This window comes from Pinus tabuliformis, chromosome 8 (assembly GCF_031772625.1).
Source record: "Pinus tabuliformis cultivar Carrire ecotype Pingquan chromosome 8, CPIR1, whole genome shotgun sequence".
Taxonomy (NCBI): domain Eukaryota; kingdom Viridiplantae; phylum Streptophyta; class Pinopsida; order Pinales; family Pinaceae; genus Pinus; species Pinus tabuliformis.
This window is the reverse complement of record NC_142294.1, coordinates 1,647,366,799-1,647,393,123: the sequence shown is the minus strand read 5'-3', so window position 1 is coordinate 1,647,393,123 and position 26,325 is coordinate 1,647,366,799. Positions and strand designations below refer to the sequence as shown.

General features: G+C 34.9%; 1 protein-coding gene across 1 annotated transcript; it reads left to right on the top strand.

The window, feature by feature from the left end:
• Window positions 1-1,389: 1,389 nt before the first annotated feature.
• LOC149242487 (uncharacterized) lies at window positions 1,390-25,513 on the top strand. Its single transcript, XM_089370852.1, is given in 6 exon segments — window positions 1,390-3,696; window positions 3,699-3,990; window positions 5,517-5,793; window positions 5,877-6,296; window positions 6,448-7,112; window positions 25,184-25,513. Coding segments are annotated over 6 exon segments (4,128 nt in total). The 5' UTR covers window positions 1,390-1,552.
• Window positions 25,514-26,325: the final 812 nt, after the last annotated feature.

Below are 26,325 nucleotides of genomic sequence, written 5' to 3'. Positions count from 1 at the left end.
CATTTGACTTCCTTCTCCCTAGCTCGTTTTTCCTAAGGGGTTTGAATTCCCCCTTTTGGGTAGCCCCACATCTCATTACCAATTTAATCTTTCATTTTCTCTAATGTTGGTGTCCTCCATCTCTCCAAAAATTAAGTGGGGACTCTCTCCACCCACTTTTCCTAAGTGTACATGCCAAAATATTTCCCAACACCCAATTGCAAAAATAGAAATTCATCTAAGAAAAATAATTTAATTGGGGACATTACAAACATCCCCTCTTTCATTTAGAAATCAAATTTGAATGTTTTAAAGCACATTATATCAACCAACCATGGCTCTTATGTCCATGCTAGCATTATAGTCACATTTTTAAATTACAAAAATTGAGGCAAATGAATGGGTTTTCACAAATATCATTGTGAATACAAACCAACTATTCAATCCATTCAAACATAAGAATGTAGAGGATTGATTGGGTATTAAATTTGTTGGTGTTGGAATGAATTGCCATCAACATTAAAATAAACAGTAAAAAAACATAATTCCACAACCCCTTAGCAATAACAAAATTATATTGCTTATTGTTTTTGAAGTAAAATCCATGACCAAAATTTTGGACATATCAAAGTGTTTTTACTCCAAAATCAATCAGCAATATGATTTTGAAATGTGAAAATCTACATACCCGAATTACAAAATTACAAGAGTAGTTATTTATATCATTTACAATTACATCAAAATAATTGTATTTAGCTACTCTCAATTGGTGTGCTTGGGCTTATAGGTAGCATTGGCCTTGTTGAGATAAATTAGAGGCCAATCATCGTCTCTTCAACTCCCTATGTGAATCTCTCTTCCTCTCCCTTTTGTCTTTTGTTGGCAAGATTCTTCTTAGAGTTCCTTCTAGTTGTCTTTTTATTAGTGCTTAAATTGGAATATGAGCACTTTGGAGCCAAGTGGTAATTAATTGATTTACCAATGCCTCGATCTAGCATGAGGCCCTTTCCACTATCAACTATATCCTCTTGCATCACCATCAACCTCCATAGCCATAAGCTTCACTTATATAGCCCAAATATTTTTATTTTACTAAGTGATTACATTAATTTAAACTATTAACATTCAATATATTTATTGTAGATAAGTGAATAAAATAATAACAATAATATTTTTTTAAGAACAAAAAAATCAATAATTTTATTTGTAACTTTATTCTTAAATTTTTTTAATAAATACTAAAATACTATAAATAAAATATGATATATATATATATATTAACTAAAAAAAATATACTCTCTCCTCTCCTCTCCTCTCCTCTCCTCTTCCTCACCATCTATAAAATATACTCCTCTTCTCTTCCTCACCATCTATAAAATATACTATCTTTTGTTTATGACCAATGCCATTACACCCTTTAGTGACGAATTAATGGCTACGACTTCCATGTTCATGGATTGATGTATGAATGCTCCTTTGGGTTGCTCTATTTCCACAGGCTTTAGGGCTTCCAGAGCGGGTCAGACGGCAAGCAATTTCAATCTCATCTGCTTACCTCAACCCAATGGCGATGATGGCGCCTGCGAGGAGGTCTATGCTTTGCATATGGGGTAGGAAGAATTCTCAACGCTCCTTCCACAGCTTGAATACCAGTGGCGACTCGCACATTAAATCACTCTGCCAGACCAACAGGCTTACGGAGGCAGTGGAGACCTTCAGGCATCTGCTTTCAGCTAGCTCTAATCCCACCATCACCACCTGCAATCTTTTGTTAAGTAGCCTAGTCCGACGGAACCGACATCAATCAGCATTGCGTGTTTACAGACTTATGGTTGAAGCAGACATTGTTCCAAATCTCATTTCTCTCAGCATTGTTATCAACTGTCACTGTGAAAAAGGTAGAATGGATTATGCTTTCAAAGTGTTTGAAGGAATGGAAGCACATGGCTATATTCCAAACGTCGTAATATTCAATACCCTCATCAAAGGGCTTTGCAGGACGGGCAGGACGGAGGATGCTGTTAAACTGTTCAATCAAATGGTGAACAAACGACAGCTTCCTGATCGTTTAACCTATAACACCCTAATAGATGGGCTCTGCAAGAGAGGGAAAACCCACGAGGCGTTTGGATTGATAGCTGTTATGCTGCAACAGGGTCATGAGCCTGACACTATTACATTTACTGCTTTAATTGATGGTTTCTGCAAAGAAGGTAAACTCAAAGAGGCCAATCAACTACTGTATCTGATGTTAAAAGAAGGTCATAACCCCAATGTTATTACATTTACTGCTTTAATTGATGGTTTTTGTAAAGGAGGCAAGTTGGAGGAGGCTACGAATCTCTTCTATGAAATGTCAGACAGAAACATATGCCCTGATGCTGTCACATACAGTGCGCTTATCGATGGTCTCTGTAAGGGAGGCAAGTTGGAGGAGGCTATGAAGCTCTTCTATGAAATGTCAGACAGAAACATATGCCCTGATGCTGTCACATACAGTGCGCTTATCGATGGTTTCTGTAAGGGAGGCAAGTTGGAGGAGGCTATGAAGCTCTTCTATGAAATGTCAGACAGAAACATATGCCCTGATGCTGTCACATACAATGTGCTTATCGATGGTTTCTGTAAGGGAGGCAAGTTGGAGGAGGCTACGAATCTCTTCTATGAAATGTCCGACAGAGACATCTGCCCAAATGCTTTCACATACAATGCGCTTATTGATGGTTTCTGTAAGGGAGGCAAGTTGGAGGAGGCTATGAAGCTCTTTTATGATATGTCAGACAGAAACATATGCCTTGATGTTGTCACATACAGTGTGCTTATTGATGGTTTCTGTAAGGAAGGGAAGTTGGAGGAGGCTACGAATCTCTTCTATGAAATGTCCGACAGAGACATCTGCCCAAATGCTTTCACATACAATGCGCTTATTGATGGTTTCTGTAAGGGAGGCAAGTTGGAGGAGGCTATGAAGCTCTTCTATGAAATGCCCCACAGAAACATATACCCCAATGTTGTCACATACAATGTGCTTATTGACGGCTTCTGTAAGGGAGCCAAGTTGGAGGAGGCTATGAAGCTCTTCTATGAAATGTCAGACAGAAACATATACCCTGATGTTGTCACATACAGTGTGCTTATTGATGGTTTCTGTAAGGAAGGCAAGTTGGAGGAGGCTAGGAAGTTCTTCTATGGAATGCACAGCAAGAACATATTGCCTAATGTTGTCACATACAGTGTGCTTATTGATGGTTTCTGTAAGGAAGGGAAGTTGGAGGAGGCTACGAATCTCTTATATGAAATGTCCGACAGAGACATCTGCCCAAATGCTTTCACATACAATGCGCTTATTGATGGTTTCTATAAGGGAGGCAAGTTGGAGGAGGCTATGAAGCTCTTCTATGAAATGCCCCACAGAAACATATACCCCAATGTTGTCACATACAATGTGCTTATTGACGGCTTCTGTAAGGGAGCCAAGTTGGAGGAGGCTATGAAGCTCTTCTATGAAATGTCAGACAGAAACATATACCCTGATGTTGTCACATACAGTGTGCTTATTGATGGTTTCTGTAAGGAAGGCAAGTTGGAGGAGGCTAGGAAGTTCTTCTATGGAATGCACAACAAGAACATATTGCCTAATGTTGTCACATACACTGCATTTATCGCTGGCCTCATCAAGGAAGGGCAGTGGAAGGAGGCCACCAAAGTACTTCATGAGATCTAGATAAGGAGAACAATCCGTCTGTTATCACATATAATGTTCTTATTGCTGGTCTTTGCAAAGAAGGGAAGTTCCAAGAAGCTCTCCAATTGTTAGATGTTATGGCTGAAATAGGTGATCAACCTAATGATATCACATATAATACACTTATAGAGGGGTTTTGCAAAGTGGGTAATCTAGAAAAAGCCAGGGAGCTCCTTGCAGAGATGGTGGAAAAAGGTTGCATGCCTGACCTAGGTCGCTTTACAACATTAATAGATGGACTCTGTAAGCATCACGGGCAAAACAAAGTTTAACAGATCTTTTATGAGATTCCAGAGTATGCCTCGAGCCTTGATGATGTTACATACAGCACATTGAGGGATGGACTTTGCAATGTTGGTAATCTTAATAAGTTATCTAAAGTGATGAAAGATAGCAGTCCAAGAGGCCTCATAACTACATGACTACATTTACCACCCTCATGGAGGGACTAGGCACACCCCAAGGGGGCAATAGACCATTGCATGATGTCTTAAAATAAGTTTGGCATGAAGCTGACATATTCTGCAGTAAAGATATCGCTGTAGCAGCAGACTATCAATAGATGAACTGTATGGGTGACTTCGGTAATAGTGCACTAGCAAGCTATCTGAAACAGATTTGGCAATTCAGCTTAATGAAGTGATCTGGGTGGTCGAATTCCCATTAGCATACCAGGTGTTTCTCTGAAAACACATTTGGTTAGAGTTTAGTGGATTGCAGATCCTGATTAGATACACCAGTTCATCAATCTAAAATGGAATTGCCTTTAGCGGTTAGTGTGTCGCAACTTGCAACTAATGAAGTGATCCCAAGAAAAATTTCAACGATATTCTTCACGGTAATAATTTGGAATTGGTTTGATGAAATGGTTAGTGGCTTGTCATTGCCTTTGATAGAGTGTACTTTGTGAATTTCAATAGTGAACTGTACTTAAATGGACTAACCTGGTTTGAAGTATTGAACTGAGTTTGTTTACAATTTTGTAGTTTGCTTTGGAATGTCCTCCTTTTTGTTATGTATTTGATTGTTTAGGCCTTGTGAAATATTTTGCTTCATTGATTGAATGCCCAGGCTCCATATCTATCGAGTACTTGCTCCCATTATAGGACACAATTTGTAATGATTATCACGGCATGTCTTAGTTACAGTGCATCTTTTTTTATTTAGACATCTGCAACTACTTCACTTTCTAGTTTCTGCTGTCCAAATTGTAGTAGCCGAGACAACTATTATCTCACTGTCCATCTGTTGTCCATCACCTTGGTCAGCGAGCTGTCATGAGAGGATATCGGTTGGGGACCATTCCATTCTTTTTGTCATAAGTTATTTTATTTATGGCCACGGAATGTGGATTCAATCACATATCCAAATGTTCAACGAAAAGCAATAGGAGCTAGTTTAGTCTATGGGCACACATACCAAACAAGTGCAATAGTTGCTGGAATTCAGGGAACCCTTTTTCCATTTCCACTGTGACGCCTAAGTATGGGATAGTACACAGGGAAATAATGTTCTCTGAAAGGCCTGGTCAATGAAAATGCTACTTCTGTAGAAATTTTCAGTTTACTGCACCCAGATAAAACCCCAGCTCCTAGAAATGAAAAGCATTAACCTACTTGTAACGCACAATTTTTTCCTCCACAAAATTGGAGTAATCAAGGGAGAGGGCAACAAAGGGTTCATCCAAAGTTACCAGACTATGATAATTTGGTTGACATGTTTGAGGCGATAATTGATGTATTTGCACAGGATTGATGTATGAATGTTCGTTTGGGTTGGTCTATTTCCACAGGCTTTAGGGCTTCCAGAGCGGGTCACACGGCAAGCAATTTCAATCTCATCTGCTTACCTCAACCCAATGGCGATGATGGCACCTGCAAGGAGGTCTATGCTTTGCATATGGGGCAGGAAGAATTCTCAACGCTCCTTCCACGCCTTGAATACCGGTGGCGACTCGCACATTAAAACACTCTGCCAGACCAACAGACTTACGGAGGCAGTGGAGACCTTCAGCCATCTGCTTTCAGCTAAATCTAATCCCACCATCACCACCTGCAATCTTTTGTTAAGTAGCCTAGTCTGACGGAACCGATATCAATCAGCGTTGCGTGTTTACAGACTTATTGTTGAAGCAACTGTCACTGTGAAACAGGTAGAATGCATTATGCTTTCAAAGTGTTTGAAGGAATGGAAGCACATGGCTATATTCCAAATGTCGTAATATTCAGTACCCTTATCAAAGGGCTTTGCAGGACGGGCAGGACGGAGGATGCTGTCAAACTGTTCAATCAAATGGTGAACAAACGACAGCTTCCTAATCTTTTTACATATAGCACCCTAATACATGGGCTATGCAAGAGTGGGAAAACTCACGAGGCTTTTGGATTGATAGCTGTTATGCTGCAACAGGGTCATGAGCCTGACACTATTACATTTACTGCTTTAATTGATGGTTTCTGCAAAGAAGGTACGCTCAAAGAGGCCAATCAACTACTGTATCTGATGTTAAAAGAATGGCATAACCCCGATGTTATTACATTTACTGCTTTAATTGATAGTTTCTGTAAGAAAGGCAAGTTGGAGGAGGCTATGAAGCTCTTTTATGAAATATCCGACAGAAACATATACCCCAATGTTGTCACATACAATGTGATTATTGACGGCTTCTGTAAGGGAGCCAAGTTGGAGGAGGCTACGAATCTCTTCTATGAAATGTGCGACAGAGACATACAGTGCGCTTATTGATGGTTTCTGTAAAGGAGGCAAGTTGGAGGAGGCTATGAAGCTCTTCTATGAAATGTCAGACAGAAACATATGCCCTGATGTTGTCACATACAGTGTGCTTATTGATGGTTTCTGTAAGGAAGGCAAGTTGGAGGAGGCTACGAATCTCTTCTATGAAATGTCCGACAGAGACATCTGCCCAAATGCTGTCACATACAGTGCGCTTATCGATGGTTTCTGTAAGGGAGGCAAGTTGGAGGAGGCTATGAAGCTCTTCTATGAAATGTCCGACAGAGACATCTGCCCAAATTCTGTCACATACAGTGTACTTATCGATGGTTTCTGTAAGGGAGGCAAGTTGGAGGAGGCTAGGAAGTTCTTCTATGGAATGCACAACAAAAACATATTGCCTAATGTTGTCACATACAATTTATTTATCGCTGGCCTCATCAAGGAAGGGCAGTGGAAGGAGGCCACCAAAGTACTTCATGAGATGCTGGATAAGGGGAACAATCCGAGTGTTATCACATACACTGTTCTTATTGCTGGTCTTTGCAAAAAAGGGAAGCTTCAAGAAACTCTACAATTGTTAGATGTTATGGCTGAAATAGGTGATGAACCTAATGATATCACATATAATACATTTATAGTGGGGTTTTGCAAGGTGGGTAATCTAGAAAAAGCCAGGGAGCTCCTTGTAGAGATGTTGGAGAAAGGTTGCATGCCTGACCTAGTTCGCTTTACAACATTAATAGATGGACTCTGTAAGCATCACGGGCAATAGATGGACTCTGTAAGCATGAAGGGCAAGACAAAGTTTAACAGATCTTTTATGAGATTCCAGAGTATGCCTCGAGCCTTGATGATGTTACATACAGCACATTGATGGATAGACTTTGCAATGTTGGTGTTTTAATAATTTATCTAAAGTGATGAAAGATAGTAGTCCAAGAGGCCTCATAACCACAAAGATAGTAGTCCAAGAGGCCTCATAACCACACGACTACATTTACCACCCTCATGGAGGCACTAGGCACACCCCAAGAAGCTAATAGACCATTGCATGAGGTCTTAAAAAAAGTTTGGCATGAAGCTGACATATTCTATAGTAAAGATATCGTTGTAGCAGTAGACTATCAATGGATGAACTGTAGGGGTGGCTTCGGTAATAGTGCACTAGCAAGCTATCTGAAACAGATTTGGCAATTCAGCTTAATGAAGTGATCTGAGTGGTCGAATTCCCATTAGCATACCAGGTGTTTCTCTGAAAACACATTTGGTTAGGGTTTAGGGTGACTTCGGTAATAGTGCACTAGCAAGCTATCTGAAACAGATTTGGCAATTCAGCTTAATGAAGTGATCTGAGTGGTCGAATTCCCATTAGCATACCAGGTGTTTCTCTGAAAACACATTTGGTTAGGGTTTAGTGGATTGCAGATCCTGATTAGATACACCAGTTCATCAATCTAAAATGGAATTGCCTTTAGCAGTTAGTGTGTTGCAACTTGCAATTAATGAAGTGACCCCAAGAAAAATTTCAACGATATTCTTCACGGTAATAATTTGGAATTGGTTTGATGAAATGGTTAGTGGCTTGTCATTGCCTTTGATGGAGTGTACCTTGTGAATTTCAATAGTGAACTGTACTTAAATGGACGAACCTGGTTTGAAGTATTGAACTGAGTTTGTTTACAATTTTGTAGTTTGCTTTGGAATGTCCTCCTTTTAGTTATGTATTTGACTGTTTAGGCCTTGTGAAATATTTTGCTTCATTGATTGAATGCCCAGGCTCCATATGTATCGAGTACTTGCTGAGACTCCATATGTATCGAGTTCTTGCTCCCATTATAGGACACAAAATTTGTAATGATTGTCACGGCATGTCTTAGTTACAGTGCATCTTTCTTTATTTAGACATCTGCAACTACTTCATTGTCTAGTTTCTTCTGTCCAAATTGTAGTAGCCGAGACAACTATTATCTCAGTGTTCATCTGTTTTCCATCAGCTTGGTCAGCGAGCTGTCATGGGTATGCTGCTAAGAGAGGATATTGGTATGGGACCATTCCATTCTTTTTGTCATAAGTTATTTTATTTATGGCCACAGACTGTGGATTCAATCACATATTCAGACGTTCAACGACAAGCAATGGGAGCTAGTTTAGTCTGTGGGCACACATACCAAACAAGTGCAATAGTTGCTGAAATTCAGGGAACCCTTTTTCCATTTCCACTGTGACCCCTACATATGGGATAGTACACATTTCCACTGTGACCCCTACATATGGGATAGTACACAGAGGGAAATAATGTTCTCTGAAAGGCCTGGTCAATGAAAATGCTAGTTCTGTAGAAATTTTCAGTTTACTGCACCCAGATAAAACCCCAGCTCCTAGAAATGAAAAGCATTAACGTACTTGTAACACACAATTTTGTCCTCCACAAAACTGGAGTAATCAAGGGAGAGGGAAACAAAATTGGAGTAATCAAGGGAGAGGGAAACAAAGGGTGATTAACGTTCATCCAAAGTTACCAGACTATGATATTTTGGTTGACATGTTTGAGGCAATAAAATGAATTGAAGTTGTTTTTAATGAAAAATATACCAGTTTTGCATAAAATGTAACAGCATTTGGAGAGATAGTTAATGTAATGTGCTCAGCCTAAATGAACATATGTATACACAGCATGTTTCAGAACTCTGTTTCAGACCTGTAAAAGAATGAACCATCTTTAAGACTGGATCTTGATCCTAACATAAGACGCAACTTTGACCTGAGCTGTACTCACATATGATTATAAAAGAGTCTGATACAATGTACAAGCAATCGGGATCCTTAGGTTGATTCTCTAATACTGTTGTTAGTCATTAACTTATCTAATTTTTGCATGAAACAAGTCGGTATATTCTTATATTCACATGATTAAAAAAATATATTTTTATGTTCATGGTATAGTGAATTCATCCATATATATAGACAATTTAGACCATTCTTTATTTAACAAAGAAATATTTTAAAATTAAAAATATGTTTAACAAATTTATATTCAATAAAGAAATAATTTAAAAAATTTGTTTATAAAGAAATTGTGATCCACAATAACTAATCATTATTTTATTGAAAAATAACAAATTGAGAAGAGGGGTCATGCAGGGCTTGCATGACCCCTCTTCTCTTTCTTTGCATTTTTAAGCATTTCCTTATTACAAATAATAACAAAATTTTAAAATAATAATATCCACAACTTGTTACTTGTATCATGAAGATCGATAATTTCATTGTTGATCTCTCCTGATGGGCGAATACACAAAAAATCCCATGTGAACTAGTATGTGGCATGTCACCAATTAACCAACAAATTTAATACACTTGGCATAAAAAAGCCCTTCATGTACATGCACAAGCTTGAGGTTTTCTTCGCAATTGGTCTAGTTCATGGCAAAGATCATGTTGTTTCCTCTCACACCCATGCATAAGTGCACTTTGGTGGTTCTAGGTGACCCTTCAAAAATGGTGGTGGTTCCAACGAACAAGTTGAATGGTTGTATTGATAATTGCTCTATGGTATGTGGATTTACTCTAGAATTGATGCCTTCTTTTGTTTTTGTTTCATGTATCTTCTTGCTTCATACTTTGTGAGGTATTGGGGTTTCTATGGTTCGATTACTTCTATGTGTTTGGTTTAGCATTGCTATGTTTGGTGAATGGTGGCCCATTTCTGTCTTGGTGACATATTATCTTACACTTACTTGATCTACCTTCTTTCTTCCCATCTTGTGAACTCTTTAGTTTTGCCTTGATCCTCTTCGAACCTTGTCCTCTCTGCCTGGATTTACTTTGTGTCAATTTGATGGTGAACGCTTCTATCTCTTTGTAGCTTGTTGTTTCTCCATTTCCCTAATCCCCATATTGTAGTTTCTACTTGAGAGCTTCCTTGCAATCCCCCTTGCCTCTCTATACCTTGACAATGTCATAAAGCAATCCCACTCTTGTTTTTCATCACCCATGTCAAATATGAAAAGAGCCTCATCTTCCTCTAGTCACAAGGGGCATCAAAATTCTTTACAACCACTTAGGACTAGAACTTAAGGGATTTCTAAAAGATCCATTGAATTTTTTTTGGGGAACATTGCCGCCTCAATTCGCAAAGAATTTCACAATACTGAGCATGAAGCTCATGTAGAAAGTCATATCTTGTCCCGTGTAGAAGTAGATGAAAGTTTGGGTTGTTGAATCCCTGATATAGGGAACAACCACACTAGGGAAACTAGATACCATCAAACTATTGATTTGTGCTAGCAAATCAAAACAATTATGTGAAAGGTATTAGTACTAGCAATTGCCCCAAAAAGTGCAAAGAGAGGTTGATAGAATTTTTAAATTGAAAAACATGTATTTTAATTTTCATAATCAAACAATAACAATTCAAACATTAAATTTAATTTTTTTTGTTAATTTTTTTACTAAGTTTATAATTTGTAAGTATATCAAAGTTTGTTAACAAAAGCATGCATTCTAGAATGTCATTACAACTGCAAGCTGAAACATTAAATACTAGTACTAGCAATTGCCCCAAAAAGTGCAAAGAGAGGTTGATAGAATTTTTAAATTGAAAAACATGTATTTTAATTTTCATAATCAAACAATAACAATTCAAACATTAAATTTATTTTTTTTGTTTATTTTTTTACTAAGTTTATAATTTGTAAGTATATCAGAGTTTGTTAACAAAAGCATGCATTCTAGAATGTCATTACAACTGCAAGCTGAAACATTAAATACTAGACACTCAAAATGCCAATGCATTCTAAAAATCAACCAAATTAAATTAAATTGAGTGTGTCACAGATCCATTTATGCATGCAAAAACAGTTATAAAAACAAGAAACTGTAATGTGGTTAAAAATTGTATTGCTAATACATGGCTTCTTGTAAAACGTTAAAAGTTCAAATTCAAAGGTTAGAAAATATGCATCTAGGAATCAAATCACTATGCAAAGACATTGAATTCATATTTAATTATAGGTTCCTAAGAATTGAGATAGTCAAGTAAAATTCAATTAACCACATGTAGTTTTTCTTTATTGAATTGTAAATAATGTTTTGGAGAGTTCATTCATATAATGGGAAAATTTGACATCTTTGCATATTCATCTAAATTTTATTTTCAATGTAAAGCAGTAATTGTCTCCACAAATTTTTATGTAAAGCAATAATTGTCTCCACATTGAATTACAATTATATATATATATATATATATATAGAAAGTATTTTTTTTTTGCATTGAGCTTTGTAATTAATATTTGTGATGGAAAATTATTATTTTAATTGTAGAATTTCCATACATAGAAATACGTATTTGGACATTATTACCCTAAGAATTGAAGTTAATAATTAATCAGTCATGGAAAATACTATTTTACCAAGCCAAAATTTTGCATAAGCATCTTAGTGAGAAAAAAACATATTTGAAAACAAATCCAATTTATATAGCTTCCAAAATACTTCTACTACTTCAATTAGTAAAGGGAACCTAACTTTCCTTTATATTTATGCAACAAATATAATAAATCAAAGTATACTATTAAGGTAAGGCTATTGTTACTGGTTATGCAATTTAGCTTGCCTTCATATTTATGAAACAAATATAAAACTCAAAAGTATACTATTAAGGTATGGAAAATGTCATTGATTCCATAATTCATAGAACATAACAAAGTAGGTCATAATGGCACATTATCTATTCTATTGCCTTGTAAACCATTTTTCATTAAGAGGAAAAAAAATAATGCAAAAGGAAATATTAGTATGTTGAAGTGGGTGATCTAAAAAAAAGCTCCATCCAAGATGAATTGCTTCCTTTGCATTTTCCACAATGTTCTTAATTATTGACGGCTTCTTGATCTCATATGCACTATAAGTTAAGTCTATCACGAGACTTCTTGAAGAACCTTCTACACATCATACATGCCATCTCATATGCACTAGAAGTTAAATCTTTCACTAGGCTTCTTGAGGGATTGTCTACACATCATACATGCAATCTCATATGCACTGTAAATTAAGTCTAAAAAATATTTTCACTCGTCCACTAGTTATTGTTTTACATTATTTTACATAAGATGTAAAACTAAATTCAATATTTGTATCATGTATTAAATAATTTTTTATTTATAATATTTCCTTTTAAAGATTAATTAAAAAACAAAAAAATTGGTTAAGAGAATAATTATAAAATAAAATTAAAAATAGAAAAAAAGAATTAAACCTAATCAACAATTTTCAAGACTATCATTCGAGTACCTTTTGAGCCCCTCACCCAACAATCTTGAGCAATAGAGAACAAAATAGTAGGAATATGCTAGTACTATATTTGTAGCAAAATATTGATTCTCATGTCTAATGAAGTTGGTTTATGCTTCAACATTTTTGGTCACAAATGATTAATTGAACAATGACACCAGACTTGTGTTTGCTGATGTACTGTTAAAAAATAATAAATTCAATGTTCATCAACATAGGCATTTGAAATATATCCAAAAACTATACAATGAAAATTAGCAGTGTAAACATCAGATTTCTCAAGTTCGCATTCAATTTTACCACAATAATAAGCTTCCTGTAATGTGGTTGTACATATATTGATTACAGTAGGTAGATATTTGTTTGCATAGTAAATAAAACCAACCTCGCAACAAAACATCAATTCAAACAACCATGGTTGATTACATTCGCCTACCTTAACTGAACGAGTGATAATAGTCATCATGCGTGCAGGAAAATTTGTTGGTTGTGCACCACAAAAATAAATCGACATCATGAACACCCTCATGCAGCGAGTGAAACAACAGGGGTATTGGCAGTTGCAGAAAAGGGAGATGCTAAGGACAGATAATCCACTTTTGAAGGAATACGGAGCCGCGGGAGCCCAAGAGAGACTAGTGCCAAATTACAGGGAAATACACAAGAGAGACAGGTGTCAAATTACAATGCGATGGGTATATGTCAATCAGATCAGAGTATGCCACATGTCAATCAGAAAATAGAAGTGTTTGACCACTGCACTGATTCAAAAGGAAGGCCTATCGGTATCGGCCTAAAAATAATTAGAATACTTAGAAACACGACAATAAGTCCTTGAAGAGGTGCAATTCCAACTCAAGAACTTGAACTCCAAGGTCTCTCCAATGACAAAGAAACTAGCTAACATGAATCTCTATAGTTTGGAGGAGAACACAAAGGCCCTTGAAACTATAGAGGTAGATTCTCCTTCTAGCCAAATGCTTATATTATTAAATTTTGTTTATATTCGATGAGACCATTATAGTCTTTACTATTTTAGCTATAAATTAAAGTCTTATAGTCCATCTCTAGACTTTATTAGACTATTAAAATTGCACTATTGCGTTACAAATTTTGGAATGGTTAGTGGTAGAATAGTAAACACAAATTAACAATGCAATATTTTTTTATCATATAATGCAAATATTTGTGTAGCTAAGAAAAACATTGTTGATAAAATTTATAATCATTTAAAATAATTTGTATTTTGATACTAAAAAATAATTTTCTATGGTTTATAAAGTTATTTAAAATATATTATATTTCACAAAAAGAATTAATTTCTTTTATATAAAATATCAAACGCTAAAATTCTCATTCATTTTGGAAATATAAAATTCTCATTCATTTTGGAATCTTAAATTCCACCATAAAAAACATTTTGGAAATATAAAATCAAACAATAAAATTCCTACACATTATTAATTTTTACTATCTAATTCTCTTGTTTTACTTATAATTGTAATGCCCCATATTAATAAGAAATAATAATAACAATTATAAATAATAATAATAATAATAATAATAAATCAATAAATAATATTAATATATAGATAATAAAATCTTAAAAAGAAAATCTAACCAAAATGGAAAATAGATTACCCCATTGAAACATCAAAACAATGTAAAAAAATAAATAAAATACATTCAATTAATAGCATCCACTAGTCCAATAGCAATCCCAAATCTTTTATAAACTTAGGTTTCTGTGATCCATAACTAGATTGAAAAAATTATTTCGGTGATAATAACATTGGAGAAAATATAGTTGATGTGTTTAGAATCAACTAGTGTGGTTCATCTTCAGGACAACAAGATGAAGAACTATCATGGCATCATAAATAGATGTAGAGATATGTTCACTAGCGGCAAGAATATAACAAATAGTTTTGAGGGATCTTGTTTATAGGAAATACATTTAAAATAAGGAAACAATTGATAAATAATTAATGAATAAATTTAAAATTATTATTATTAATAAATTGTTTTAGTCAAAGAAAAAACCTAAATTGAAAAACACAATAAATAAAATAAACAGTGATAAAAACTGAATTTTAAAATAGATAACATAAATTAAAAATAATGAGGGAAATTATTTTTATTATTACTAGTAATATTATTAATCTGGTTGACACAATAATCTTTTGTTCTTTGACACAATTGCCTTATGTCATTTTTCCTTTTCGTGATAGTAGATAAGTCTTTAAGTTTACGAGAGATTTTTCGGCGTAAATCACATGATATTCCATTTGTCGATGCGTTTTGAACCAATCGGTGTGGTGCATCGTCAGGACAAGTTGATTCCTAACAAGATAAGTCTTTGATTAAGATTTTAGGTAGTGCAAGGAGTAGTGCTTCTGATAATGGTGCTTAGGTATCTCACTTTAGGTTAACATGCTCCTTTCTCATGGTGGGGGATGGTTATGCTCAATTAGTTATGAAGATCGTACCGATTTACTAGACCTCCATTTTTATTGTCCCAAAGGTATCTTGTTTGAAATAAAAAAGGTTAGCCTCCATTTTTTATGGTCAAGCTCATATAATATGGGCATTCCTTTAATTAAGTGGAGTCAAGTGGTTGGTCCTAAAGCCTTGGGTGGATGGGCTATAAAAATAATTTTCACTTTGTAAAGGAATTGGCCACCAAAAGCCTATAGAGGCTCTCTCATAATGAAGAGCTATGGGGTAATGATGAAATCCAAGTATATATAGAATCAACCCAATGAAGATTGGTACAAGTGTCTTATGAAGTACTCGAAGGATTCTATCATTAGGAAGGAATTGGTTGATTCCTTTCCTCTTGTTGGAGTTTGGATGGTATGGAGAATTGGAAATGGCCACCAAATTAGGATGGGGGGAGAACCCTTAGTCTTACGAAAATTTTAGGGTTGTCAATGCTCTTATTTAGTCTTTCAATGACATGGAATTTTTTATTTGATAGATGATGAGTCTTAGACTCCTCACATTTTCAATCATGCAAGTTAGAAGTCAGCGGACTTTCTTTGCTTGGAGGGGAAAGAAGCAGAGGAGTGGAGGCAATGTGTTAACAAGATGGCTTCCAATTTAGTATTCTAAGGGAAGATGAAGACACTATTCTTTATTGGTCTAGAAATTTGGGTTCTAGGTATTTCACTACAAAATTGGGTTATAAAACATGGTGTTCAACCCAATTCAATGATGAAGTGTAGTGGTGGTGGAGCTTTCTCTAGAAGATACATGGTCCATTGAAATGCAACATCATGTTATCGTTATCTTTGAACAAAAAGTTGTTAACCTAGGATAATTGCTTGAAAAGTGGTTGTGTTGGTACTAGTCATTGATCTTTGTGCAACTCCCACAAGGAATTTTCTACTCATCTCTTTATCTCTTGCCCTTATATAGTGCATGCATTTTAGTTGGTTAAGTAGGAGTTTGAGTATAATTTTTCTTGATCTATTGCTTCCCTGGGTCAATGTTTGCGGTAAAGGCTTATGGACAAAGTTTTCACTCAATACGAAGGGTTCCCAAGTATTTTTGGGTTTTTCATTTGGTGGGATAGGAAGTAGAGTATTTTTAGAAACGTTGATACTCTAATTGAATTTATAGAAGCTTCAATCAATAGAGTGGCCAAGGAACACACAGTGGCACTCAAAATCAAGAAGTCAAGGACTCTGATCATGCTTGCTTTGGAGGAGGATATTCTCTGGGGTTATTTTTTGTGGTGTAAGAGAAGGTCATCCTCTTATCTATGGGGTGGGTGTGGTTTTGTTCCTTTCTTAGTCTCATTATGTTTATGTTAGATATGTCATGGATAGGGGATCTAATAACAAGGCAAAATACACGACTATTTGAATTGTGTTTAAGGTAGCCAAAGATAAGGAATCAAGAAGATTCAGGGATTGGGAGATTCTTAGTTTGTCATTAAATGAGCTTCTAAGAGTATTTCAGTGGAAAATTTGTGTCTTGGCCTTTTACTATAGAGTATTCAAGAGTTGTTCATGTCTTTGATTGACTTTCTTTCAAGCACATTTACGGGGAATTAAATTGAAAAGGTGATGGAATTAAAATAAAAAAATCTCTCTATAAATAAATAAAGCTAGAGATGATTATATTTTGTTTATTATATTTTTTCTTCATAATTAATGCTTCATGTTATTTATTTTTTATTTCTCTAAATTTTGTTTTTTAAATTTAATTTTAAAAAAGGGGTCCTAACCACTTTTCCCCTAAATTTGTTATTAAATATAAAATTCTATTTTGCGATTTATATTGTTAAGAATGGGTTTTTTTTTTTAATATATTAATTTTTTTTTATAAGATATAACTTAGAAATGTCAAAAAAAAGGAAAAAAGAGACTAGTTTTGTACGCAGAAAAATGGTATTAAAGAAGATAATAAATTGAAAGAAAAATGTACAATCATATCTAAAAACAATAATATTTTATTACAATTATCAATTATGAATTGAATTAAATAAAAAAATAGTATTATTTAACTATAATTATCAATCACAACTATTTAAAAAAAGTATTTTGCATATTTGAAATGTATGATATTTTAAATGAACTAAAAACATAATGATATTTTAAAAAGTATATATAACATTCTTATTGTTGTTTAAAATATATTTTTCTTGTGTTTTTTCATAACAATAAAAGAAATGAAAAAGGGAAAAAATGTAAATGGAAAAAATAAAATAAACACTTTTAATAAAATATGAAAAATAAGGCTAAAAAACAACATTAAAAAAATAAGTAGAAAATTTATAGCTAAAAAAGTTTTAAATGTTAAAATACTACCTTTGAAAAAGAATGTTACTATTAGCACCATTTTTTGAAATAGAAATATAAACAACTACTAAATACTACTAAAAATTTAGAACCCTTTAGGTCATTTTGATAACTATCTTGCTCCGCGTATATAACCAAGTGCTTTGTATGGATCTAAGGCATTAACCATTTGATTTTTGTTGCAAATTTGTTTTAAATCACAACTTCCCATCGAGAGGCTTTTGGTCTCCGAAATCTTATCCACAAAGAATATGGAAGCACAAGGCCTCCATTTGTCTCCCTAAGTCCACTACTCCATTATATATGAAGGACATTTGATTTTGTTTGCCTCTATCAATATGTTTGTTTGCCCTTGTTTAAGTTGTTAATGGAGTTATTCTTCCTCTCGTGTTATGTTGTTAGATGAGGTAGGTTTTACCACCTTTACCAAGAACTATTTGTCCTCTTTATTGTAGAAATTCACATCACTATCCCATAAGTAAAGGCCACCAAGCATAATTTCACATGCTTTTAATGACAAAACTTTAAATTCCACTTCAATGGCATAATCAACATGAATGACAAAACTATTTTTACATTTCTTGGTGATTCTTATGGCGATTTATCTAGCTTCCAACCCAACATGCATGGTTGTACTAAATCATAAGTTTGTAAGCCAAAATCATCTAAAGAGAATTTAATAATAAAATTACATTGATAACTCTTGTCAAACAAAGCATTTATCTTGCCCCCGAGGTAAGCTCAATTGGTAATGGTCGTGGTATAAAGTATTATGTTAAATATGTTATCCAAGGCTCAAATCCCCTTATTTAGTCCATGAGCCACGTGTTGGGGTGCTGTAGTTTCACTTAGAGGTAATAGTGGTAGTGGTTGGAACCTTGTGTCACATGAATACAAGATTGACCTGGTTGTTGATTCCTCTAGTCACAAAAAAAACATTTACCTTTTGGTCCTTCATTTGAACTTTGATTAAAATAGTATATTTATGCCCCAATTTGTTCTCTTTTCCATTTTGGGTTATTGCTACAATATTTTTCTTTTGGTTTTTTTGGTCTCCTCTCAACCCTTCTATTATTGCCGCTTTTTGAAATCCAATTGAATGTAGAGAGCTTTTTCACTAGTTTCATCTACGCTTTTCACACTAGAAGATTGTAATATCCTTTAGATATGGATTAATTATCCTCCAAGTTACTTCACCACTACCCTGGGCTCTTCTAAAGAGATACCCAACCTCATGGACCACTTCTAGAATTTGGTCAGGTATTCTTGTACACTTTATTATTGATCTTGGTGGAGGCAAAGCATCATTGCAAGGACTTCCTTGAGAGCTTCCTTGCAATCCCCCTTGCCTCTCTATACCTTGACCATGTCACAAAGCAATCCCACTCTTGTTTTTCATCATCCATTTCAAATATGAAAAGAGCCTCATCCTCCTCTAGTTGCAAGGGGCATCAAAATGCTATACAACCACTTAAGACTATAACTTAAGGGAGTTCTGAAATATCTATTGCATTTTTTGGGGGAACATTACTCCCTCAATTTGTAAAGAATTTCACAATACGGAGCAAAAAGCTCATGTGGAAAGTCAGATCTTGTCCAATGTAGAAGTAGAGGAAAGTTTGGGTTGTTAAATCCCTTATATAGGGAACAACCTCACTAGATACCGTCAAACTATTGATTTGTACTAGAAAATCAAAACAATTATGTGAAAAGTCTTAGTAAAATTATTAGAAACACAAAAAGAAGACCTTGAATAGTGATGAGGAGAACACAAAGGCCCTTGAAACTATAGAGGTGGATTCTCCTTCTATCCAAATGCTTATATTATCAAATTTTGTTTACATTCCATTGGACCATTATAGTGCTTTCTATGTTAGCTATAAGTTAAAATTTTATAGTCCATCTCTAGACCTTATAAGACTATTAAAATTGTACTATTGTATTACTAATTTTGGAATGATTTGATGGCCCAAAGCCACTTATCTGTGCTACTAGTATGGTCTCCCTAGTAGACACAAATTAACAATGCAATATTTTGTTATCATATAATGCAAATATTTGTGTAGCTTAAAAAAATTTGTTGATAAGATTTATAATCATTTAAAATAATTTGTATTTTTGATACTAAAAATAATTTTTTTATAGTTTATAAAGTCATTTAAAGTATATTATATTTCACAAAAAAATTAATTTATTTTATATAAAATACCAAACAATAAAATTCTCATTTATTAATATATAAGCTTAAATTTCAGCAATAAAAACATAACAATAAAATTTCTATACATTAATAATTTTACTCTCTAATTTTCTTGTTTTATGGGGTGGCACTAAGGATGCACTGATGCACCAACTCACTACTAGACCTCTACTAGTTCCTCCAACAATTAGAACAAGTTTAATTGACTATAACTCAGTTGGAGAGAGATATCTAATTACAACTCTTGAAATCAATCTGGACCCCTAAAATTTAGGGGTCACACTTACATGACTCCAGATAGACTTCTAACTCGAATTTCCTAAGTCAATTAAGTCAATTTAACTTAATTAACTATTTACAAGTTTCTATGAGAATAGAACTTGATTTTAATTCACAATTTAATTCAAGGACAAATTAAATTGGTCCATTTTTAACACTCTTTTGCCTCACTGAAGCTCAAACTCTTCCACACCTAACTAGTGCTACTCTGGAAAATCAAATTCTTCAAGTAACTCTAGTGTATTCTCCATCACCATGTTGATCTCCTCTTATTATTCATTGTTGTAGCACCAATGACCAAGATTAAAACTTAATCAATGGATAGGATCATCTATGGATCTATACGAGTGAGTTTCTAGATTATTCTCACCTTATCTCAATTAATATTGATTAATTAACCATATTCCCTAAGTTTAGACTTAGGAAATATTTAAAAATCGTCCAATAATCTAATTGAGACACTTCTAGGTAGAATTTCCATAAATGAATTATGGGTTTTGGAGATCTCATGCATTCTAGCCTCTCCAACAAAATTTGTGGCTAGAACACATCCGATGCTACAAAAAATAACAAATGACTCCATATTTTCCAAAGCATTTATGTTATTCTATACAAAACAAATGGTGTCATAGCAAAGGTAGGTATGATCGCATATGAAAATTCCATTTGTAATTTCCCTCCAATTGAGGCACATCATTTTCTTGATAATAACATACACTAAGCATCAGGCTCATCAATGATTACAATATCCATCGACACAAATATATCTTTATTAGCTACCAAAGACACCTTGACATCTTTCATAAGGCCATTTACGGGCGTAGATTTTGAATCAAAACCACACACATTTTTGTAAGGCCTGTTGATGTCCATCCCCAATTAAGAAATGACTCTCAAAGGCATTACATTTGGAGAGGCATCAAAATCAAGCATTCAATTATGCAAGATGAGATTGTTGATCACCAAGGACAACAAAAATGGTTCATTTCCTCCATTCTTCTTATCAATATACATGTTTTGTAAAATGACTGAAGGGTCCTTGGGCACTTTTTCAAATTTGAAAGCCTTACTGATTTGCCTCCTTTGAGGCCCCAACTTTGCTATCTCCAAAATATGAATTTGTACATTTCCTATAGCCAAACTTTGGTTGTATCAACATCCAATGCAACATTAGGGTTTTGAGGTTTTAGCCTAGGCATAATTTTAGTGTTGAGAAATTAAGATGCTAGTAGATTAGGGTTTATTTCTCTATCATGATAATTACTTGTGAATGTTTGTTGGCTTTATTAAATTTTATGTTCTTCTTATTCATCAAGCAATTACCAAAAGTACAAAACATGAAGATCACAAGAGACAAAGAACATAAAGATGTAGCCTCTAAGCTTGGGAAAAACCCCACAAGGGGGAAATCCCAAATAATCCTCTTCTTATAGAATCAAATCGAAGTGAAATGTCCAAAACCCAAGACCAAGGCCAACACTTCCACAAAGACCCAAGTTAACCCTCCTCCAGGTCTCATCCAATCAAGTCAAAGTCAACAAAATCAATGCTAGTTTAACATCTGAAATTTCAGGCCTACAATACTTCAAGAAAATTCTCAAAACTAGGGCTGAAAAGTTTTCATCTTCTCTCTCCTTTGACCTCATTCTCTCTCCTTTAACTTCACTGCTTTTCCTTCTTGTCTCAACATAGAAATTGATGATGATTGATGAGTGAGGGACTTGTTTTAAATAGTTGTATTTTAATTTTGGGTATTAAATACTGGACCTAGCCCCATTATCTCACTGACCCAGCGAGATTCAAGGTTTTCGACAGCGAAGAATAAAATCTACGATTTTCAACACGTGGCACCCACATGGCCATGCCTAGTTCACATGGTGCCACACCACTGCCACATGTGGGTCCACATGGCACACTAACCATACATGTATTGATACATGCTTTAGTTCCCCAGTAATACATTCCCCGGGTAAATATTCTTTATCTTCAGATCATCACTTTCTTGGGACAATATTGCTTACTCCTCGACATTACTTCCTTGAGTCGATATTCTTTACCTCCTCGACATCACTTACTCAAGCTCAAACACCACTTTTTCTTCTATGATAAACAATAAGAGCCCATGAGAACCACCCAACCAATGAGCAACTAGAGCCAACTTCTTTATTTATGGCTTCATATATAATTCTTCCCAGCATATGTTTGTGTGTTTGAGAGGTTGTCGCCTGTCTCCTTGATGTGCTAGGAGAAAAGGGCATCATTTCCTCTATTCCACCACCTCTAGTCATATCTCATAAATGTGCATCCGATAAATTAACTACTAGTAATTGTCTACAATTTGGTCTGCACCATTACTTCCAATCACATCTCATAAATTAACTGTTAATGAGTTGGCTCATCAGAGTTGCAAAAGATAGTTTCTTGACTTCATCATTTAAGTTTAGGGTTGGGTCGTGGCTTCCCATCAAGAAAAATATGTAAGACATTTGGATCCAAAAGGTCATTGTAATGTTACAAAAAGGAAATAAAAGTGATAAACAAAGCAAAATACACATACAACACATAAATATTTAGACAACAATTAAACACCCATAAAATTGCACTAGAACTCTGCCAAATGAGCATTTTATTATGAAGAGGACAATACAAATATACAGAATGTGTGCACTTGGGCTTTCCAAAGAAAGCTAGACAATTCCAGGTGAGAAAAACATAAACGGGGACGTAAAGAAATGATTTCTCCTCAAGGTTTGTGCTGGCCCTAGAAATTCTACAATGTATGGTTGGAAGAAACCCTTGTTTGAACCTCCAAAAGTGCTAAGGAAATTTTGCCAAATTAATCTTGGACTCTCCGCCACAAACCTAGAAGAGTTTTGGAAAATTCTACTGACCACCTAGGACCCAAAATTTAAGCTCACTCCTCCCCACTGACTACCAAATAATTATGTTGTTTGGGGCACCAAAACACCCCCAAAATTTTTGCAAAATTAGGAGCAGACTCCTTGACCCCTAACCAACAAATCCTAGAAATGTTTTGGGCTAATTTTGACCTCCCGGAATTAGCCAAAATCGGTGCTACGCTCTACTCCACTAGTTTTGTGTCCCCCCTTAAAGATTAATTGCTAATTTACCCTTATTTCCTCCCTCCAAATGGCTGGGAAAAATTCAGAAATGTTTCCTTGGAAATTCAGGCCTAAAACCCCAGCTCCACTAGCTCCTCCTTACTGCAAATTTGGCCCACAATTTTTTCCCAGAAAATTATTGCGCAGGCCCTAGAGGACGAATTTGAGTTCTCTCTATAAATGTAGACTCCACCTCTGCAAATTACCACAAATTCTCATCCACCCTTAGGAGATTTTTCTCATAATTTCTTCAGCTGAAACTCCCTTAGAAACTCCTCAAACTAGTGGTACGAACTTCTCGCCCTGCGTCCTTCGAAACTCCTCAAATCAGTGGTGCAAACTTCTGGCCCTGTGTCCTCCTAGAGATTCGAACTGGATGAGCTTGGATGAAAATGAACCACAAACTCCAACAGTCTCCTCTCCAATAAAATCTGAAATTCTCCCCTAGGGTGGCACTCTAAGTCCACCGAAAAAAGAGCTGAGATTTCCTCTTAAAAATCTCTTTGTTCTAAGTAGCATTTGTAGTCTTGGCTAAGCAGCTCAAGAGTAATATAAGTCAGAAATTTATTTTTTCAAAAGCCCCACAAAATGATTCCTCTTCCTCTTATTTATCTTGGTTGCCCCCTTTCTCTCCTTTTGGGTCCCACCCATTCGACTTCCTTCTCCCTAGCTCGTTTTTCCTAAGGGGTTTGAATTCCCCTTTTTGGGCGGCCCCACATCTCATTACCAATTTAATCTTTCATTTTCTCTAATGTTGGTGTCCTCCATCTCTCCAAAAATTAAGTGGGGACTCCCTCCACCCACTTTTCCTAAGTGTACATGCCAAAATATTTCCCAACACCCAATTGCAAAAATAGAAATTCATCTAAGAAAAATTAATTTAACTGGGGAAATTACAATCATCCCCTCTTTCATTTAGAAATCAAATTTAAATGTTTTAAAGCACATTATATCAACCAACCATGGCTTTTGTATCCACGCTGGCATTATAGTCACATTTTTAAATTACAAAAATTGAGGCAAATGAATGGGTTTTCACAAATATCATTGTGAATACAAACCAACCATTCAATCCACTCAAACATAAGAATGTAGAGGATTGATTGGGTATTAAATTTGTTGGTGTTGGAATGAATTGTCGTCAACATTAAAATAAACAGTAAAAAAAACATAATTCCACAACCCCTTAGCAATAACAAAATTATATTGCTTATTGTTTTTGGAGTAAAATTCGTGACCAAAATTTTGGACATATCAAAGCTCTGTTTTTACTCCAAAATCAATAAGCAATATGATTTTGAAATGTGAAAATCTACATACCCCAATTACAAAATTACAAGAGTAGTTATTTATATCATTGACAATTACATCAAAATAATTGTATTTAGCTACTCTCAATTAGTGTGCTTGGGCTTATAGGTAGCATTGGCCTTGTTGAGATAAACTAGAGACCAATCATCCTTGTCTCTTCAACTCCCTATATGCATCTCTCTTCCTCTCCCCTTTGTCTTTTGTTGGCAAGATTCTTCTTAGAGTTCCTTCTAGTTGTCTTTTTATTAGTGCTTAAATTGGAATATGAGCACTTTGGAGCCAAGTGGTAATTAATTGATTTAAGAATGACTTGATCTAGCATGGGGCCCTTTCCACTATCAACTATATTCTCTTGCATCACCATCAACCTCCATAGCCATAAGGTTAACTTATATAGCCCAAATTTTTTTATTTTACTAAGTGATTACATTAATTTAAACTATTAGCATTCAATGTGTTTATTGTAGATAAGTGAATAAACTAATAATAATAATATTTTTTAAGAAAAAAAAATCAATAATTTTATTTGTAATTTTATTCTTAAAAAAATTTATAAACACTAAAATAATATAAATAGAAGATTATAAAAATATATATATTAACTATATATATATATATATATATATATATATATATATATATATATTCTTTTTCTCTCTCACCATATATTAAAATATACTATCTTCTCTTCTCTTCTCTTCTTTGGTGGCAGTGGAAGGAGGCCACCAAAGTACTTCATGAGATGCTGGATAAGGGGAACAATCCGAGTGTTATCACATACACTGTTCTTATTGCTGGTCTTTGCAAAGAAGGGAAACTTCAAGAAGCTATCCAATTGTTAGATGTTATGGCTGAAATAGGTGATGAACCTAATGATATCACATATAACACATATAATACACTTATAGAGGGGTTTTGCAAGGTGGGTAATCTAGAAAAAGCCAGGGAGCTCCTTGTAGAGATGTTGGAGAAAGGTTACATGCTTGTTGTAGTTCGCTTTATAACATTAATAGATGGACTCTGTAAACATCACGGGCAATAGATGGGCTCTGTAAGCATGACGGGCAAGACAGTTTAACAGATCTTTTATGAGATTCTAGAGTATGCCTCGAGCCTTGATGATGTTACATACAACACATTGATGGATAGACTTTGCAATGTTGGTGTTTTAATAATTTATCTAAAGTGATGAAAGATAGCAGCCCAAGAGGCCTCATAACTACATGAATACATTTACCACCCTCATGGAGGCACTAGGCACACCCCAAGAGGGTAATAGACCATTGCATGAGGTCTTAAAAAAAGTTTGGCATGAAGCTGACATATTCTGCAGTAAAGATATCGTTGTAGCAGTAGACTATCAATGGATGAACTGTAGGGGTGACTTCGGTAATAGTGCACTAGCAAGCTGTGTGAAACAGATTTGGCAATTCAACTTAATGAAGTGATCTGAGTGGTCGAATTCCCATTAGCATACCAGGTGTTTTGGTTAGGGTTTAGGGTGACTTCGGTAATAGTGCACTAGCAAGCTATGTGAAACAGATTTGGCAATTCAGCTTAATGAAGTGATCTGAGTGGTCGAATTCCCATTAGCAGACCAGGTGTTTATCTGAAAACACATTTGGTTAGGGTTTAGTACATTGCAGATCCTGATTAGATACACCAGTTCATCAATCTAAAATGGAATTGCCTTTAGCAGTTAGTGTGTTGCAACTTGCAACTAATGAAGTGACCCCAAGAAAAATTTCAACGATATTCTTGACGTTAATAATTTGGAATTGGTTTGATGAAATGGTTAGTGGCTTGTCATTGCCTTTGATGGAGTGTACCTTGTGAATTTCAATAGTGAACTGT